Here is a 20,339-nt window from a genome sequence, read left to right as displayed (position 1 = left end):
TGTTATATCGTGTACTAAAGGAACAAGGAATATTCAGGAAGGTGAGAAAGCATGAAAAGTTCAAATGCCTCTTCAGGACTATACTAGGATTTCCTGCTTGTTTTTATTTGATATTGATGAAAATAAAAAATATCCAGCTTCATGGGCTCTTACATTAAACTAATACTTAGACTACATGGAATGAGATGGACCCTTTGCCTGTGTCTGATTCTAACATCTCTGCGGCTTATGTGAGAGGCTTTAGAAGCTTTTAAAGAGGCTCTATTTTCAAGTTCCCCTCTCACTAAACTTATCTTCTTTTTCTTTAGATGTGAAAAGTTGGTTGCTCAAGCATTCTGCATGATGGAAAGTGAAAAACTGAGGAGAAAAAGAAGTGGGAACTAACTGATTCATTGTTCTGTAGTTTAAAGGTATCCTCAGATGGCCAGGCTCCTCCAACAGGGAACACTCTATACTTATTTAATTGGTTTGTGCAACACAATACCTGAGGTCTTTAATGAATACAAGAATATGATGCTGTTCGTGGTTGCTGAATGTGTACAGATGGAACATATTTGTAGTAATAAACAGGTTCAAAGAGACAATAATGTAGAAATATAAATCTAAACTTGTTTCTAGCTCAATGCACAGTATCCAATTAGGGATGAACACAAAGATTCACAAATGGACGATAGAACAAATGAACTAAAACAGCACATTTATCATAGAAAAAATTCTAAAACTCTTGATATTGCTCAAGAACTTCTGAAGCAACATTTTTGAATAATGTGCCTTTTATACAAAATCTATGTTTTTCATCAGAGAGCCTGGGGTTCATAGATGAGGTAAAAGACCTAGAAACAATTTTCAGTTTATAATCCTAATACTTTGTTTATTTTAAGGAAGTGCTGTGATATGAGATCCAGCTTTAGCAAATCACTATTTAAAAGAGTCATCATTTCTAAAAAAAATTCACAGCTTAATACTCTTTTGTAAGCTTCAATCTGCTTTTTTAAAATAAGGAGAGTGCTCTAACCTGGCAAATGTGTATTAGGCCTCTACTAAAAAACCATTAACAAAGGCATCACCTTTCTACTACACTAAAAGAACTGTATGAAGCCTGAGAGCTTTCCCACTGGCAGAGTGTCTACCTTGGATACAAAGCTATGAAGTACTTTTCTATTTCTGATGGCCTTTAGGCTGCATGATCTCTCTAAAAGCCACAAACACATTTATTCCAGGTAGGCATAAGCATCCCTCCAATTTTTCCCTCTCAAACTATAAAATCCATACAGACTTTATTTTACACGTAGTCACTAATATCTAGATTAGAACAGAAGTGTGAGAAATAGTATCAGTACTCCCAGGACTCTTTAGTAGGTCAAGCTGTCCAGGGAGGGAGAGGCAGAACTCTTGTTCTGAAGTTGCGTATTCAGAACTCCTAAGTGGACCGAATGCCATCTCAGACGCATCTTTTCCAATACAGAACGTTTCTGCTAAGTTCCATTGGAAGAAGACCTGGGCTATTTGAAATTAACCATCATTTTGAAGGCAGCACTTTTTGAGCAAAATATTTGTAATCAAAAATAAAAGCAGATGATGATTTAGCATCATGCATCCAAGGTAACAATATTGTCTAATTGAAGATCTTGGAAAACCTACCAATTCCTCTTTGGAAAACCGTAAGGAATCAATCACATGCTAAGAATATTATTTCTCTAAGCATCTTTCCCCTTTAATGAATAATACATTCACCAAATACTAATTAAAATCATAGTATTAGTTATTTCTATGTGTTTTGGTCTCTAGAAACATACAAGTTATAAACCGGTAGCCCTTTCTGCCCCCATGTTTTTCTTCACTGTGCATTAATTTTGCTTTTCAATCAAATGAAGGCTCTTAAAATTAACAATTTGTCATTTTACATAGCTTAGAAAATTTGAAAATATTAAAACCTTTTAGAAATATTCTTAGTGTATAAAATCGAAACAATTGCTATAAGTAGTATTTTACATAGGGGAAGAGGAGTACTTTTTAATTAGCAGCAGCGAATAAACAATAAAAACTGATTATTTTTCAAATAAAACAAAACAACTATAACAACACATTAAAAATATCAAGAAATTTCCCATCATAAAACCATTACCTCAGGAAAAAAAATACAATTTTTATGCTACTAGAGATCAGATTTTGAACTGTATCTAGTTTGAGGTATCAACCTTGTATTGCATCTTACAGGAATTACTCAAGAATTTTTAAACTATGAAATGTTTCAGTGTGTTGAAAATTTTAAATAGCTTATATGCCAAGCTGACTAATTGAAGTTGATCATTTCTTAAATATAAATTACAATTTATTAGCATCTATAAGCAATAATACAGTAAAACTCACTCAAATAAATACACTTTGATTCGACTAGAAATGGAAAAAAATGAATAAAATTAAAGTTTTATTTTTGATTTGATGGAGAGAGAAACGTAGGTCTTCCTCCCCGCAACCACCCAGTGTTGGAGATCATATCCAGGGCATCACACGTGCCAGACAAGTGAGCTACATCTCCAGCCTTAGTCCTTCCATTTTTATCACTGAGGTAATTAAACATGTTCTCATATCACTGTTCAAAATATGCTAATAGGTCTCTCTGGAGCTTTCTGAATTCTGAGCCCTTTTCTCTAAATCCTCTTATCTCTACAGTTGCTCATTCCTTCAACTCAACAAGCCCTGGAGTGCCCATTATATACCAAGCACCATTTCCTTCCCCTTTGAAGAGTTGGGAAGAGAGACAGTGAACTATAACACATAATAAAGTTAAAGACAGATAAGAAGTTACACATTGGTGAATATGATGGAAATGTAGCACAGGGCAAGGAGAATCAAGGGTAGTGGGGGTGGATAGAGAGCACAATTTTAAGCGGGAATGCCAAGGTTAATGTTACTGACAACATGGAAATGATGTAAAGACTTGACCCTGGCGGGAAGCACCTGGATGATGGGGAACTGTCTGTGCAAAGTTCCTGCAACCGGAGCCTGTCAGGTGTGCTAGAGAAACAGCAAGGGAGGCGGTAAGGCTGCAGCAGAATGCACAAGGGGAAAGAGAAGAGGCGAGGCCAGAGTAATGGGGGCTGCATAGCACAGAACATTTCATGCTACTTTATAGACTAATTTGTACTCAGAGGACAATGGGAAGCTACTGAAAGCTTCTAAGTGGAGAAGAGACAGGATGAGACTCATGTTTCCAAGGACGACTGAGATATCAATGTGGAGAATAGATTTTAGAGAAAAGGTGAAAGCAGGGACTCATTGAGAGGCCCCTGGAATAAGTGTGTGAGTTAATGGTGGCAGCAGAAGGGATAAAAAGTAAGAAGGGGTTGGATTTTTTGATACATTTTCAGATCAGTGTTACAGGATTGCTTGATAGACTGAATGTAAAACAGGAAAGAAAGAAAGAAAGAAGTCAGGGTGCTACCTTCTTTATGCCATTTTTCCTTAGTCTTAACAATTCCCATTTCTGTGTGCCACTGCACACAAAGCATCTCCTTTTATTTCTATTATAGTTTCTACGCCATATTAATTATTAGGAGATGCACATGTACTCTTACTCAACCATAAATTTCTCCTTGAGGGCAAATGCTATGGTATGACTTTTAAAATATTTTACTAAGTCAAGTGTTTGAAGCCATGGGTCACCCAAATATGTTTGATGACCAAACGGATCAATGACTTTATTGAACATGTTGTGTGCTGTGCCCCTTTTGTGGGTGGTATAATAGTCCCCAACTTGTATACTAGCAACACTACTCAGTGAAAACTTCATTTATCCTATATTAAAAAACAAGATTATCTTGTTTTTAAATGCATTCATATGTATGACAAACCTTCGTGTTGCAGTTCTTGTGGTTTCAAAAATAGTAAAGCAATTCTTCTCCTGTCCTGGTTATACACCCCTGCTGCTTTGCCTAATCATTCAGAAACATGTATTAAACATTTTATAAGACATGAATTAATTTAGTACCCCTTAAATTGAATGGATAAGCAGGTTGAATCTAGCCAAACAGGTTCTCAAATGATGGTATAAATGGCAAGATTAAAGATGAATGTGTGTGCTTATATGTACAACTAGATGACATCAATATACCCTCACTAAAAGAAATCACTTTGTCACAAATAAGTTCCAGGAAATTGAAGGGGTCAATGAAAGATGACAAGCCTTGGCATTTGTGATAAATCCCATGAAAAACATCATCATCTTCAGACCTACAGTCTCCAATTTTGCAAATGAATTCCTTCACACAGTGAGATTTCCCAATGTTCTACCTAGCTTTAGGGTGACATTTCATGCAAAGCATTTTGCTTAGAAGACACTTAAGTGCTTATAGTTGTGAAAGACTAAAAGATAGCAAATCCAGAGTGGTCTGTACTGGAAAGATAAACAATTATGAGATGTGAGAAGCTTTTCCACTTTAAATTAAAGGTGAAAGAAGCAGACTTCAGAAGATCACAAGCAGCCTATCACTCTAGTGAGAATGAGAATGAGAATTTATCCTTATATCTTTTATGATAAAAGTGATGGTTTTGGTGAGCGTCTCTGTTTGAACTTCTGCTTGATTACTCACAGACATGTAAGTCAAATACCTATCCACTACACTTGGGAACAACCTTACTTTAGGAAGCAATGCAAATGCAGTTGCTTCAGAGCAAGGCCTCCAGTATCTTGCTTAATAATTAAAAAGGTTCTCCCAATCTAGGGGAGTGTATATTTGTACATATGTTTCCATTGTGTTGACTGGATCTTTGGCTGGTCTGGCCTCTGCATTCAGAAGAGAGACTATCTAGTTGAATGAATCCTCTGGAGTGATAATCAGACATAACAACAGGACTGCACTTAGAGGGCTGAGGAGCGAGACAGGCAAGAGTGGAGCTGTTGAAAAGAAGCCAAGAGACTCATGGAGCAGCACTGCCTGACTGTCCAGCATAAAGGTGTCCTTTGCTGCCTGTCATTCTCTTAAGTGATCCTCAAGCCTTCCATAATGTTGCATGCTGTGCCAGCCTTATATTTGCTGAGGGAATAAAGTGAGAAATTTGTACCCATGATTGGTGCAGTGGCCCAGAGAAAGCTTCAGCACAGGAGAGCAGCTGTGACATTGCCAGGTGAATAGTGGAGAGGAAATCTGGAGTCAGTCTGCAGAGAAGGGGACAAGTCCAACAGGGAGAGAGATGTGTGCAACATGAAGGTACAACCAACTCTTGTGAGTTGAGATGAGATCGTCTACAGGGTATATATAATCCAAATAGAATTCTGATTAATGAAAACACAGACACAACATATCGGAATCTATGGGACACATTGAAAGCAGTTCTAAGAGGAAAATTCATTGCGTGGAGTTCATTCCTTAAAAAAAGAAAAAAACAACAAATAAATGATCTCATACTTCATCTCAAAATCCTAGAAAAAGAAGAGCAAAACAACAGCAAAAGAAGTAGAAGGCAAGAAATAATTAAAATCAGAGCTGAAATTAATGAAATTGAAACAAAAGAAACAATTGAAAAAATTGACAAAACTAAAAGTTGGTTCTTTGAAAAAATAAACAAAATCGACAGACCCTTAGCCATGCTAGCGAAGAGAAGAAGAGAGAGAACTCAAATTACCAGCATACGGGATGAAAAAGGCAATATCACAACAGACACTTCAGAAATACAGAAGATAATCAAAAATTATTTTGAATCCTTATACTCCAATAAATTAGAAGATAGTGAAGGCATAGATAAATTTCTTAAGTCATATGATCTGCCCAGATTGAGTCAGGAGGATATAGAAAACCTAAACAGACCAATATCAATTGAGGAAATAGAAGAAACCATCAAAAGACTACCAACTAAGAAAAGCCCAGGACCGGATGGGTATACAGCAGAGTTTTACAAAACCTCTAAAGAGGAACTAATACGAATACTTTTCAAGCTACTTCGGGAAATAGAAAAAGAGGGAGAACTTCCAAATTCATTCTACGAGGCCAACATCACCCTGATACCTGAACCAGACAAAGACACTTCAAAGAAAGAAAACTACAGACCAATATCTCTAATGAACCTAGATGCAAATATCCTCAATAAAATTCTGGCGACTCGGATACAAAAACATATCAAAAAAATTGTGCACCATGATCAAGTAGGATTCATCCCTGGGATGCAAGGCTGGTTCAATATACGGAAATCAATAAATGTTATTCACCACATCAATAGACTTAAAAATAAGAACCATATGATCATCTCGATAGATGCGGAAAAAGCATTCGACAAAGTACAGCATCCCTTTATGTTCAAAACTCTAGAAAAACTAGGGATAACAGGAACATACCTCAATATTGTAAAAGCAATCTATGCTAAGCCTCAGGCTAGCATCATTCTGAATGGAGAAAAATTGAAGGCATTCCCTCTAAAATCTGGAACAAGACAGGGATGCCCTCTCTCACCACTTCTGTTCAACATAGTTCTCGAAACACTGGCCAGAGCAATTAGACAGACGAAAGAAATTAAAGGCATCAAAATAGGAAAGGAAGAACTTAAATTATCACTATTTGAAGATGACATGATTCTATACCTAGCAGACCCAAAAGGCTCTACAAAGAAACTATTAGAGCTAATAAATGAATTCAGCAAAGTGGCAGGATATAAAATCAACACACATAAATCAAAGGCATTCCTGTATATCAGCGACAAATCCTCTGAAATGGAAATGAGGACAACCACTCCATTCACAATATCTTCAAAAAAAATAAAATACTTGGGAATCAACCTAACAAAAGAGGTGAAAGACTTATACAATGAAAACTACAGAACCCTAAAGAGAGAAATAGAAGATCTTAGAAGATGGAAAAATATACCCTGTTCATGGATAGGCAGAACTAACATCATCAAAATGGCGATATTACCAAAAGTTCTCTATAGGTTTAATGCAATGCCAATCAAAATCCCAACGACATTTCTTGTAGAAATAGAGAAAGCAATCATGAAATTCATATGGAAAAATAAAAGACCCAGAATAGCAAAATCAATGCTAAGCAGGAAGTGTGAATCAGGCGGTATAGCGATACCTGACTTCAAACTATACTACAGAGCAATAGTAACAAAAACAGCATGGTACTGGTACCAAAACAGGCGGGTGGACCAATGGTACAGAATAGAGGACACAGAAACCAATCCACAAAACTACAACTATCTTATATTTGATAAAGGGGCTAAAAGCATGCAATGGAGGAAGGATAGCATCTTCAACAAATGGTGCTGGGAAAACTGGAAATCCATATGCAACAAAATGAAACTGAATCCCTTTCTCTCGCCATGCACAAAAGTGAATTCAAAATGGATCAAGGAGCTTGATATCAAATCAGAGACACGCCGTCTGATAGAAGAAAAAGTTGGCTACGATATACATGCTGTGGGGTCGGGCTCCAAATTCCTCAATAGGACACCCATAGCACAAAAGTTAATAACTAGAATCAACAAATGGGACTTACTCAAACTAAAAAGTTTTTTCTCAGCAAAAGATACAATAAGAGAGGTAAATAGAGAGCCTACATCCTGGGAACAAATCTTTACTCCTCACACTTCAGATAGAGCCCTAATATCCAGAGTATACAAAGAACTCAAAAAATTAGACAATAAGAGAACAAACAACCCAATCAACAAATGGGCCAAGTTCCTGAACAGACACTTCTCAGAGGAGGACATACAATCAATCAACAAGTACATGAAAAAATGCTCACCATCTCTAGCAGTCAGAGAAATGCAAATCAAAACCACCCTAAGATACCATCTCACTCCAGTAAGATTGGCAGCCATTATGAAGTCAAACAACAACAAGTGCTGGCGAGGATGTGGGGAAAAGGGTACACTTGTACATTGCTGGTGGGACTGCAAATTGGTGCAGCCAATTTGGAAAGCAGTATGGAGATTTCTTGGAAAGCTGGGAATGGAGCCACCATTTGACCCAGCTATTCCCCTTCTCGGTCTATTCCCTAAAGACCTAAAAAGAGCATGCTACAGGGACACTGCTACATCGATGTTCATAGCAGCACAATTCACAATAGCTAGACTGTGGAACCAACCTAGATGCCCTTCAATGGATGAATGGATAAAAAAAATGTGGCATTTATACACAATGGAGTATTACTCTGCATTAAAAAATGACAAAATCATAGAATTTGCAGGGAAATGGATGGCACTAGAGCCGATTATGCTAAGTGAAGCTAGCCAATCCCTAAAAAACAAATGCCAAATGTCTTCTTTGATATAAGGAGAGTAACTAAGAACAGAGTAGGGTCGAAGAGCATGAGAAGAAGATTAACATTAAACAGGGATGAGAGGTGGGAGGGAAAGGGAGAGAGAAGGGAAATTGCATGGAAATGGAAGGAGACCCTCAGACTTATACAAAAGTACATACAAGAGGAAGTGAGGGGAAGGGGAAAAACAATACAAGGGGGACAAACGAATGTCAGTAGAGTGAGCAGAGAGAGAAGAGGGGAGGGGAGGGGAGGGGAGGGGGATAGTAGAGGATAGGAAAGGCAGCAGAACACAACAGACACGAGTATGGCAATATGTAAATCAATGGATGTGTAACTGATGTGATTCTGCAATCTGTATATGGGGTAAAAATGGGAGCTCATAACCCACTTGAATCAAATTGTGAAATATGATATATCAAGAACTATGTAATGTTTTGAACAGCCAACAATAAAAAATTAAAAAAAAAACAAATAGAATTCTGAAAATTTTTAGATGAGTAATGACAAAAAATATATTATAGATGATTTTCCTTAATAAGTAAGTCATAATTTAAAGGATAGATTCTATTATGAATTTTTACTATTTGCAAATACAGTTTGTAAATATAGTTCCTTAGAATGGCAGGTTGAATCAAATGAAATTTTGATTCTTAAGCTCAAAAACAGTTTGGTATCAGCAATATCATACATATTCATCTAATAAATTAAACAATAATATTAGATAATGATATCCTATTTTTGTATATCTGATTACTTTGATATTATATATAGGTGTGATGGGACCTACCTTCAGTTAGGTATATAATTTCTAAAAGATTTCTTTCTATAGATTCAGTATCATCAAACCAATCCTAAATGAGTGGACAGAAGCAAAGACAGATGCAGGAGGGCTGAGAGCAGGAACTACCTTTTTACAGGAATAGGAATCTCCAGATGAACTTAAAGTCCATCTATAATTTCTTTAAAAAGCAGGTTGAGCCGGGTGCAGGGGCACATGCCTGTAATCACAGAGGCTCGGGAGGCTGAGGCAAGAGGATCTCCAGTTCAAAGCCAGCCTCAGCAACAATGATGAGGCACTAAGCAACTCAGTGAGACCATGTCTCTAAATAAAATGCAAAATAGGGCTGGGCATGTGACTCAGTAGTCGAGTGTCCCTGGGGTTCAATCCCTGGTACAAAAAAACAAACAAACAAACAAACAACAACAACAACAAAAAAGAACAGGTTGATCCTTTTTACTTCAATTCTTACCTGATGTTCTGATTTAATAAGCAGATAATCTAGCTAAGCTTGTTAGAGATTTGGGAGCTAATATAAAACCAAATATGAAAGTGGCACATAAAGTTTAAGTATCTCAACTTATGATTATTACTTTAATCTTTCCTTGAATTATATTATTAATATAAGTACAACACATAAAATTTGAATCTCCCAAATTATTATTATTTTAACTCTTTCCTTGAATAATACTCTTCTTATCATAGCATTATTTTTACTTTGTTTAAATTAGACAAATAATAATTATAGTATAGTATTTTATGAAATTATTTAGAAAAAAGTAGATTATAATACAGAACAAACAGTCCCCTAATCAAGCAAAGGTTAATTGCTTGTGGATGCTAAGTCCCCAGGCCAGGCAGGGACCCAGACAGAGAGCAGCATGCACTATCTCCTGTGGTGACTGGGCCAAAGGCAAGCAAACTCTTGAGAGGCCCATAAGAGAAATTAAATTTTCTTCCTATTTTCTCCTATGCATTACACCCATCAACTCACTGGCCAGATCTATTCACGTGACTCACCTACCACAAAGGAAGAAGGAGCTGTAACCCTAAGGTGTATGTGGAAGGGAAGACAAACGAAAATATTTCATGAATAGGACTGATGCCTAACACTTGTTCTGGAAGAAGAACAGGCATTTTTTCTTATTCTGAAACAAGAGATTGTGTGTGTGTGTGTGTGTGTGTGTGTGTGTTTATGCATTTGTGAATGTGTGTATATGTGCACATACACACTAGTAACTGAAAGCTGTTCTTTTGGCTTAAATCATGTTTGAAGCAGAGAGAGCTAAGCTTCCTTGATACAATTGGGATGCTCTCCACTGAACACTGAACAGATCATCACACTTTGGTGCAAAAGATGATCAGATAATTCCAATTAAACTCCAAAATGTTCTCCCTACTCTCAGCCTCAACCAACCACAAACTAACTAACATTGATTTAGAAAAAGTCTTATATGAAAAGGAGCTAAAACCAAATTTGTCTGCTGATCCATCTTTGAAAACACATGCGCTTGTGTTCTCAGCAAACACTTTTTTTTTTTGTAAATGTGATTGATTTTAGCTCTGACTATGAGTAAGCACAATATTTTAGGTTGAAGAAAAACTCTAAGAACAATTTCAAGAGCAAAGTTCATGATGGCAACTTTTCCTGACATGAAATCTTGGAACAGATGACAGTTCTAAAACAGTCAAAAGAAACGGATAACATTATATCTTGATGCACTAAATTCCTATAATGTGATCTCTAACTACAGAAAATGTAATTACTTAGAGCTTTGAGGCAAAAGCTATCAACTTATTTTCCTATTATGTACAAATGAATAGAAAAAATTACTCTGAATTTCTATTACCAGATGGCGTTCCATGAAATACTTGAAACAAAAAGAAGGCATGATTTATAAATAGTGAGGTTCAAACTAAAATCTTATAAAAACAAAAAGGAACCTTCCTGCATGTTTTTTATGTGTTTTTTGTGGACTGAAATCAGGGGCACTCGACCACTGAGCCACAACCCCAGCCCTATTTTGTATTTTATTTAGAGACAGAGTCTGACTGAATTGCTTAGCACCTCACTTTTGCTAAGGCTGGCTTCGAACTCAAGATCCTCCAGTCTCAGCCTCCCAAGCCGCTGGGATTACAGGCATAAACTATTGCACCCAGCTGTTTTTTATGTTCTTAAGGTAGCAATTGAGCTAATTATACTTAGATCAAAAAGGGGTAAATTCATGTGAATTTTACTTCCTTTGGAACAGACGGACACCAGGAAATCTGTGGGTGTGATTCAAGAAAAGAATTAAGACAATAGTATTCTGGGTTAATTTAAAGAACATTTCAGGTAGAAACTAGTTTTCAAGTCCATAGAACATCTAACATATTTGAAATTTCTACACTCATTTTTCCCTGTGCTCTTTACGCACTGTTTTTTTTTTTTATTAAATTTTAGCAATACATGTACCCTCAAGGTTTTCTTATTTATTTGTTGTATGCTCACTTATTTCAATCAGATAAAAATTTTTAAACATAGAAGTAATTACAGTATCTTATGCTTTCTTTAGAGCAATATATTATAATATATAAAAGATAGTCTTAGAACTTTACAGAATTTTGTATTTGAGATAACAATTTAATACCAAGTTCTTGAGAGATGCAGGTGAAAAAGAATAAGCATTTAATACTACCATGTAGGTTCATCACACACTCTAACCACAGCATCTTCATGTTCCATAAAGGAGGTACCCTTACTTTTATTTTATAAGAAAATGAAGACTCAGAGAAATCTGGTATTATCATGTATTGTGAAGTCTGCAGAGCCAGGAAATAGTTGAGTTAGAATTAAATCTCAGCTCTCTGGGACCCAAAGCTCATAGCACTTTTCAGAAATAATGCAAATCATATCCATCCCCTTAAAAGAATGTCAGAACAGATTTCAACATGTCCTTGATCCATACGTAATTAGTGACCACATTAAATTTTTAATGCCCTTCTCTGTAGTTACACAGTGATAAATAGGTCAAATTTGGACGCTTGTTCTTAATGAGTTACTATTATCCACAAACAGGAGGTAGAGGAGAAAGAAGAGGAGGGGCTTAACAACAACATATAACCAACACTTTGAACACCTGGGAGGCAGCATGGCAAAGGGTGAAAAAAGTAGGGCCACGGGGTCGAGTCTCCTGGGTTGCTGACTGACTCCTCCATTGCAGAAGTTGTACAAGCATAAGCAAGATACTACACCCTTTGGTGGCTTCCATATTAGCCATCGTCATTTGATAGCTGTTTACTTTAATCATGACCTCATTTAGTATTAAAAGATAAATTACTTAAAGTGTATTCTCTAAGAAAGGTCTTCCAAATTCTATTTTATTTTCAACATATATTTTGATTTGTAAAAATGTCCCTAACACTAAACCCAAAAAGGTTCATAATATCAACATAAATACCAAAACTACACAGAGATGTAATTTGGAGTCTTGGTTCTGCAGAAATGACTGACCATAAAATTCACCTAGAATCTAAATTAGATATGTACTGACTCCTGGCAATTACTGTTGTTTTAAGGAATAATTTAAGTCTTATATTGTTATTTGTTCTTTTATTTTTATTCTCCTTCCCAATGGCTTATTTACTAAATAAATAATAACCTGACAAGCTCAGACTAGGTTTGGAAAAAGAAGAAACTTTCTCCTTGGCAAAACTAGGCAGAGCCAAATGTTGGCCAGCAGATGGGACTTTTCTATAAAACTGTGACTTCTCTGTCTTTTCCCCACAGCACGGTGAGAGATACTCCTATTGACAGATAGGAGAAAAGGGTCCTTTTATGTGCCTTCATTTTAATAGCCTTTACTTTATTTTTCTCACCCTTTGGCTGAAGCAGAGTTATATGCATTAAATGCAAATCTGAGAAGTTTTACGATCACTGTATTCTATGCCCATAGTCCAACTTAAAATGGTGATTTTTAACTACTTTAAATACCACCACCGAGAAAAAAAATCGTACTGATCAGTATTTTGCACTTCCCTGCCATATGTTACCAATCAAAGACATTACCTGAAAGTCTGATATATAGTCTTAAGACAAAAGGAAGAAAGGTGGATGCGAGGAAGGGGGAGTACATGGCTGGAAGGAAGAAGAAATAGTATAGAAAAAAGCAAAAGCAGGCTATTTTAAGAACTGATCTCTAAATCACAGGCTAAGTACCTTCTTATTCCAACTCCAATTTCTATCCTAAAGGAAGAAAAGTCAAAATGAATGTAGATCAGGAAGGAAACACACCACCTGTGGAGTCTTAACCAATAGGCAGACTGACCACAAACCACCACAGGCAGAGTATTTCCCAGCACCCAGAACAGCTTCATCAAATCTAAGCACTTTATTGGTATTTTTCAAGGAATGAATAAATAATTTAGAAATGAATGAGATATGATACAATTCTAATCCCTACCTCATCTCCATGCTCCAGGTCTTCCCCTTGCTGGCAGGTCCCACCATCATCATAGCTCACTCCCACCCCACAGACATCCATATTCACCATGTATGCATGCACAAGAACTCCTGGGATCAGGGCCGCTCCCGGATGCACTCCAGAGGGAACAGGTTTCTCTTAGTTGGGCTGCACAGGCTCCATTTCCATAAAAGCACTGTGAATGTTGCCCATTGGAATTATGCTCGATGTACCTAAGAACTACCATATACACACTGCATTGTACAAATTCTAAAGCATGATATTTGCACTGTTTTATAAGAACTGGCAGCCCTGGAGCACAGCTGCAGAAGGAATTCTAGCTACTTTGTTCATCTATTGTATGTTATTACATTGGCCTTTTATCCAATTCCTTTTCTTCACAACTGTCATTAATAAATTGATCACTTTCACTACTCTCTCTTCAAAACCTCACCTTCCTTGTCTTTTCAACAGACCCTACTATAAATCAATTTATTTAGCCACATAATTTCCTAAGCAGTCCTTTGGTGTCTCCACATCACTGAAGGTGTTATTTTGTAGCCCATTTTTAAATCTATTGTCGACTTATTTTAAAAATCTTTATGAGGTAAATTCATCTATATTCACAACTTCCATTACCATTTATGTAGTGAAGACTCAAACTCCCAAACTGTCAATTTTCTAGACTTGAATTAATCACCTGGATGTCAAAAACATATCAGTCAATCAAAATTATGTCTACAATGAAACTATCTTATTCCTCCCATCTACTCAAAATTTTGTTTTCCTGTATTCTTTCCTGTGTTGGATAATCCTTCCCAATGTTAGAATTGTGTCATCTTCTCTGGATTTCTGCCAACAGCTAATAAGTTACCAAATTCTATTCCTTGGGTCACTAAATGTTTTTAAAACCCATACTTCTACCCCTCTCTCACTGCCACCATAGACTCAGTTCTCTATTACCTGGATTCCTGAAATAATCTCTCCCAACTGAGTTCTCTGCATCCAGCTCTGTTTCCTTGTAACCTTTGTTTCTCACTGCTGCCAAGAGTATCTATTCTGCTTACTTAAAATCCTCTAAGAGTTCCCTAAGGTTTTAAGCTATTTCAAAATGGGATATAAAATCTTTCATATTTAAAGTACATCTCCTATAAGAAAGGATAATCACACATATTCTATTGCAAAATTTCCAGGCTCAGACTGTGACTGTTCTCAAATTGCTAATTTCTGGCCAAGATAAAGAGCAGCTCTTTCACTGAAAGGGTCACTGTTATGATGAGTGAAGTTCAGGGAAGACCAATGCTACTGTCATCAGGTAACCAACAGAAGAAAACTATGCCTCTCTACATTCCCAGCTCCCTTCAGCATACTGGGGTCAGAGCAGGAATAGTTTTTCAAGGTTTCTTTGCATTAGGATTCTCCAGAAAAATGGTTTTTCCTTACTTTGATATAAAGCCAGCTCTTTAGAGTGAGTGTCTCTGGTTGCATATGCATCTCCATACTAAAGAAATAATATAATAAAAAAGTGTTGCTTGGTGCTACATTCATTGTGGCTGGATCTTTTGCCAGACAGCCTGACAGGCCTAGCAAGCTGTGGTAGGGGCTTTGCTGGTGTTTATCTCGTATGGACACAGAAACATACCAAACACTGTGGTGCATTGAAATGGATCTGGGCAGTACATAACACATCACAGTTCTCAACCACAAGAAATGTAAACCACATGTAACTTGAGCAAGGCCTCCGTGTAACAAGGACACACTCTTCCCTGCTTGCTTCTTAAGCAAGTGGAGGTATCACCTCAGTTTTGTGGTTACATTTTTTAAAATATTTTTAGTTATACATGAACACAATATCTTTGTTTATTTTTATGTGGTGCTCAGGATCAAACCCAGGGTCTTCCACATGCCAGGCAAATGCTCTACCGCTGAGCCACAACCCATCTTATTTTCATTACACCTGCCTAAGGAAGCAGTTATAGTGTGTTATGCAGAACACCTAAATAATCTTTATCTTCTACATGGAACCATCATTTCCTCAGAGGACAGTACATAGGCTTATAGAAAAGATAGCTAGTTACATTAATCTTTACTGTTAAACATATTCCTACTTCCCGTTAGAACTTTAAACATAACGAGACAAACACTTTTCAGAAATGCATGTCTCCAGGGAAAAGTTATTCAGTTTGTTATTGTTTCCTTGAGGAATGCAGATAACTATAGTTATGTGTGGCACTTCTGAAACCATATAGTGTTTTTCTGTCTAATCATTTGCTCTTCAAATATTTCAGATGTATTAGCTATATCAACATGTTTTATTTCATCATATTGACAGAAAACAGTATTTTTCCTAACTTTCAAACATCATAACTTTATTAAAAGTACTCTTCATTGAAAATAGCATATGTTTCATTTAAAAATGAAATAAGGCCCCATATGATTAGCTTTGTATGAGTATATTTTACTAACATGGTTAAAACAGATTTCTTTCTGAAAAAATAGCATAAGACTGGGATTTTTTTCATTAGCCTGAATCTTTTCATTCAGGGAATGTATGTGTCTTAGTAATATCACTTGGGAATCTGATTCTTTTTTATATTCTATACTAGTTACATCTGTGTTCTCTCTCTCTCTTTCTGTGTGTGTGTGTGTGTGTGTGTGCGCGCGTGCGCGCGCAGGTGTGTATGTAGAGGATCCTCAGTTATTAAATTTTTTAGCATTTTTATTTCTAAAAACTGAGAACTAGAAATACTCTTTTGGGCTGGGGTTGCAGCTCAGTGGTAGAGGCCATGCTTTGCATGTGTGAGGCCCTAGGTTTGATCCCCCATGCCAAAAAGAAATAACCTATTACTTCTGAAAATTATGAAAAATTTTAAAAGATGGAATATCTCGAATGGTTGAGGCACAAAAAGTAAGGAATACATACTGAACAGTCACCTGGCACCAGTTCATCCATGTAAAGATGACAACTAAGGTACATTTAGTTGGTTTTAATTTAATTATACCTTTGATTGGGTTATTTCAAAGTCAAAATTATTGAATAATATTTTTATCCATTGCTATAAAAAATCTGAGTAGTATTTCATTTATAAAATTTTTGTCCCAAATAATCTTCAGATAAATTCTAAATTGTCTTTCCCTTTCGTTTTTTCACACTCTGTTGAATTTGTAGCCCCATTCTGCATTTCCCTAAATTGCACTATAAATCAGAAAATACACATCTGCTCAAATTGAAAATTCTATTTCAACTGTCTCAGCCATCCAGAGCAGCTGCAGCTTCAGAGGGTTCACATAAACTTTTGGTCATGCCCTTTACTCATGAGAGCTTTCTACAGATGCAATTACCAGAAAGTACATGTTACTCAAAACACTAGGTAGATGCCAAAAGATTTGTGGTAAGACAAAAAAAAAAAAAAGTTTCCTTCTTCTCCATGTTTAATTGGCATGAAAACACACTCATACTTCAGCCGAAAGTCATAGTGATCCTTCAAAAGTGGGTACACGACCTTGCTTTTCATATATACTAAACCAGTTATGCAGAAGTATAAACTTATTTGAAAGAACAGTGTCTTGGCCTGAATTATTCCTCTCAAAATTTATATGTTGAAGCCACAACCCCCAATGTGACTGTATTTGGAGAGAGCACTTTTAAGAAGGTGGTTAAATGAGGCCATAAGACTGGGGCCCGGATCCAATAAAACTGGTGTCTTATAAGAGGAAGAGACACAGGAATTGCTCTCCAGAAATGGGCACAGAGGAAAGGTCATGTGAGGACACAGTAAAAAGGTGCCATCTGCAAGCCAAGGAGTAAGCCCTCACAGGAACCAGCCCTGCCAGTGTAAGAGTTTTCAGAACTGAGAAAATAAATGTGTGTTCATGCCCCCAGTCCATGGTACTTTGTTGTAACAGCCCAAGACTATTACAGATGGTGATCTCATTACTCTGGAAAAGTGTGCTAATATTTTATACCAGATTGTCCTATCACAAAAAAAAAAAAAAAACCACTGCTTCTTACTGATGCAGATTTCAAACTTCAATCAAATATTCTATGCCAATTTGATCAAGACTGAATGCTCTCCCCCTGTATTACATATGCCTTAGTGGTTTTCACACTTTATGACTTTGATCCACAGTGTTAGTGGATATGTACGTAACACAGAATATATTTATCCTACACATATGTGTGTATCACCAAATAAGATTTTTCCTAATTATCAAACTATATTGCATATGTTCTGGTAAAGGCTGTTTTACTTAAGAAATGAATTTATGTGTGTGTGTTTAAATTCCTTTGAAAGTCACTTTTTTATGGCTGGATGTTTGAGCAGTTCTCATTTCCACTGTTACCCAAAACATATTCTAGCTACAAGTTCCTTTTATTCCTTAGCATATCAAGATCCTTAAATGTGCCCATGAAGTTAGAATAACCATTTCTCTCTCTCTCTCTCTCTCTCTCTCTCTCTCTCTCACACACACACACATATACATACACACACACACACACGCACACACAGAGTAAACCTGATTAAGGGGTATCCATACTCAGGTCCATTCAAAAGAAGACTTTTTAAGCTAGCATATCCGGCATACTGTCTTGCTGATTTGTTTATAATAAAACAATTTTGATTTTATGGTACAATTAATATACAGGTTAATACATAGAGACTAAGTTAGTGATTTCCTAGCTGGGAAATATGAAAGGAAGCATTGGATAAATTAAACTCTTGCCAGTAACTATAGGTATCTTGGTATTTATTTAAAACTTGTACAAATTTAAAATATGGAAGAAACGTTTTGTAGATAGAAATTAATTTCATTATTAATTATCTAATTTCATTTTTGGCGAGTATATGTTTAAAGAACCTGTGTGTGTGGCAAAAATTTGATCCTGGTGTCTTGCGGTCTATGAATAGCAGATAATGAAATGGAGAAGAAAATTAAAGGAAGACAATGAGTAGTAGAGGTGCTGATGTTACAGATTTGTTATTCTCTCAAAGTTGACGAAGAGCCCAAAGTAAAAAGTACAGAATTCATTAAAAAAAAATACTACTCATTCATACTCCAACTTATAGTACCTATAGACATGTAAATAAGAAACTTAAGCCAGGTGTGATGGCACACACCTATGATCGTAGGACAGAAATATCACAAGTTTGAGGCCAGCCTCAGCAACTTAACAAGACCCTGTCTCAAAACAAAATAAAAAAGGGCTAGGGATAAAGCTCATGTTATAGTGCTTACAGGTTCTGGATTAGACCTTCAATACCACATACACATACACACACAAATCAAAATTTAATTTCTAAGAAATACCATTTCAAAAGCAGTATTTCAATTTTAAATTTTTCAAAATTTTGTGTTATTAAAATTCTAACGTCCATTTCTATATATATACAAAATAAACAAAAGGGCATCTTTCTGGACAGTTGAAATATGTACACAGAAGAAATGACCATAATGCATAAAGCTTTGGAATAAATATGTGTGTGGACATATGTCCTCATGTACACATTTATAAAGTCATAAGAAATATGAACTGAACAGAGCAAAAACTGTCAGCATTATATAAAACATTTACTATTTCATACTTAAGATATCTTTAAATAAATATTTTCCATTATATTGTTTCTTAAAAGAATAAAATTCACTTTGTACCCTTGAGGAAAAAAAGAAAACAAAAAAATTAAGAAAATATTTCCATTCATCTTTTTCCATTACAAATTAACCTCAGATCTTAGCATCTGGCACATAAAAGATGTGTAGTAAATATTTTTAAGTGATGAATTATAACTACGATATATTTTTCCTTTGCCTCATACATCAAATTAACACCAAATGCATATATTAAAAATCTTAAATAATGCTTAAATATTTTAAAATGTACATATTTTAAAAGTTAACCTTTACTGAATGAACCAAATAGAAGTGTTTTCCACACTTCTTCATTCTCACCTCTTCCTTTGTCTTTTTAGATATCACTCGGAGCCAATCTCCAATCATGCTCAGGACAGCAGCAAAGTAAGCAAGCCCTACAAGTATCCAAAACCACACAACAGGCTTGTAGAAGTCTAGATACTCAATATCTGATCCGCCTGTAAGAGAAAAACAAAGTAGAACAAAATAACTTCATATTCCTAAAAGTAAACAATCTAGATATTTGCTAAAATTATCAACTGACCCTTGGCTTGCATGACATAGAAATCTAATATTGTTATCAAATTGATCCATATTTTTTCTTCACATTGAACTCTCATTTTCACTCATGTAATCCTTATGTCTTTCAAGATCAGGTGAAATAAGTACTTCTTAGTGAGACCTTTCATTACTTTCTGAGTCATAGTGATTTTTCTTTGTTCCAAGTTTCTTTTTCATGTTATTTACTGTAATCAGTCTTAACTAATCCAGCACTTAATTATTGCATGTGTATACTAATGTCTCTTTCCATTTCTAGTGTAACAAGTAGAAAATAGAGCGTATACTTTTTCTGGGAATGCAACTACTTTATATTTTTACCTTACTGCCAATAAATACATGCTACCCAATTGATTTATGACCGAACTGAACAGAAAGTGAGCAACTCCAGTGATGGTTCTTATTTCAAAGTCATTAGTACAATCAATTGGATTGATAACCAGTGCCAGAAATAACACCTTCATAGATTGATTGAGAACAAACAGCAATTTTCAGGTAATTCTGCCATTCATTATTCTCTGACTTTTCAAAGGAATTCCCGTATTTTTCATAAATTGAAATCCCTAGTTCTCAAGGAAGATTTTGGCAAAGGAGGTCTTTTCCTCTACTCTCACCCTTGAGGGAATTCTCCATTTATTTGGTACAATAACTTCACCTATGAAAATCTGTATA

The 20,339-nt window shown here is 35.9% G+C and overlaps 1 protein-coding gene across 3 annotated transcripts in view; it reads right to left on the bottom strand.

The window, feature by feature from the left end:
* Window positions 1-20,339, bottom strand: part of Kcnk2 (potassium two pore domain channel subfamily K member 2) — a 193,705-nt gene that overhangs the window by 18,802 nt on the left and 154,564 nt on the right. For all 3 annotated transcript variants that reach the window (XM_058577045.1, XM_046438494.1, XM_046438492.2), the window contains exon 6: window positions 19,428-19,567. In XM_058577045.1, the coding sequence (XP_058433028.1) occupies window positions 19,428-19,567 (140 nt within the window). The remainder of the gene's footprint in view (window positions 1-19,427; window positions 19,568-20,339) is intronic.

The sequence above is a fragment of the Marmota monax genome, unplaced genomic scaffold, assembly GCF_021218885.2.
Source record: "Marmota monax isolate L192 unplaced genomic scaffold, Marmota_monax_Labrador192_F-V1.1 WCK01_AAM20220418_F8-fsc00118, whole genome shotgun sequence".
Lineage (NCBI taxonomy): Eukaryota > Metazoa > Chordata > Mammalia > Rodentia > Sciuridae > Marmota > Marmota monax.
The sequence above is the reverse complement of the archived record's forward strand: the minus strand, read 5'-3'. Positions and strand labels throughout refer to the sequence as shown.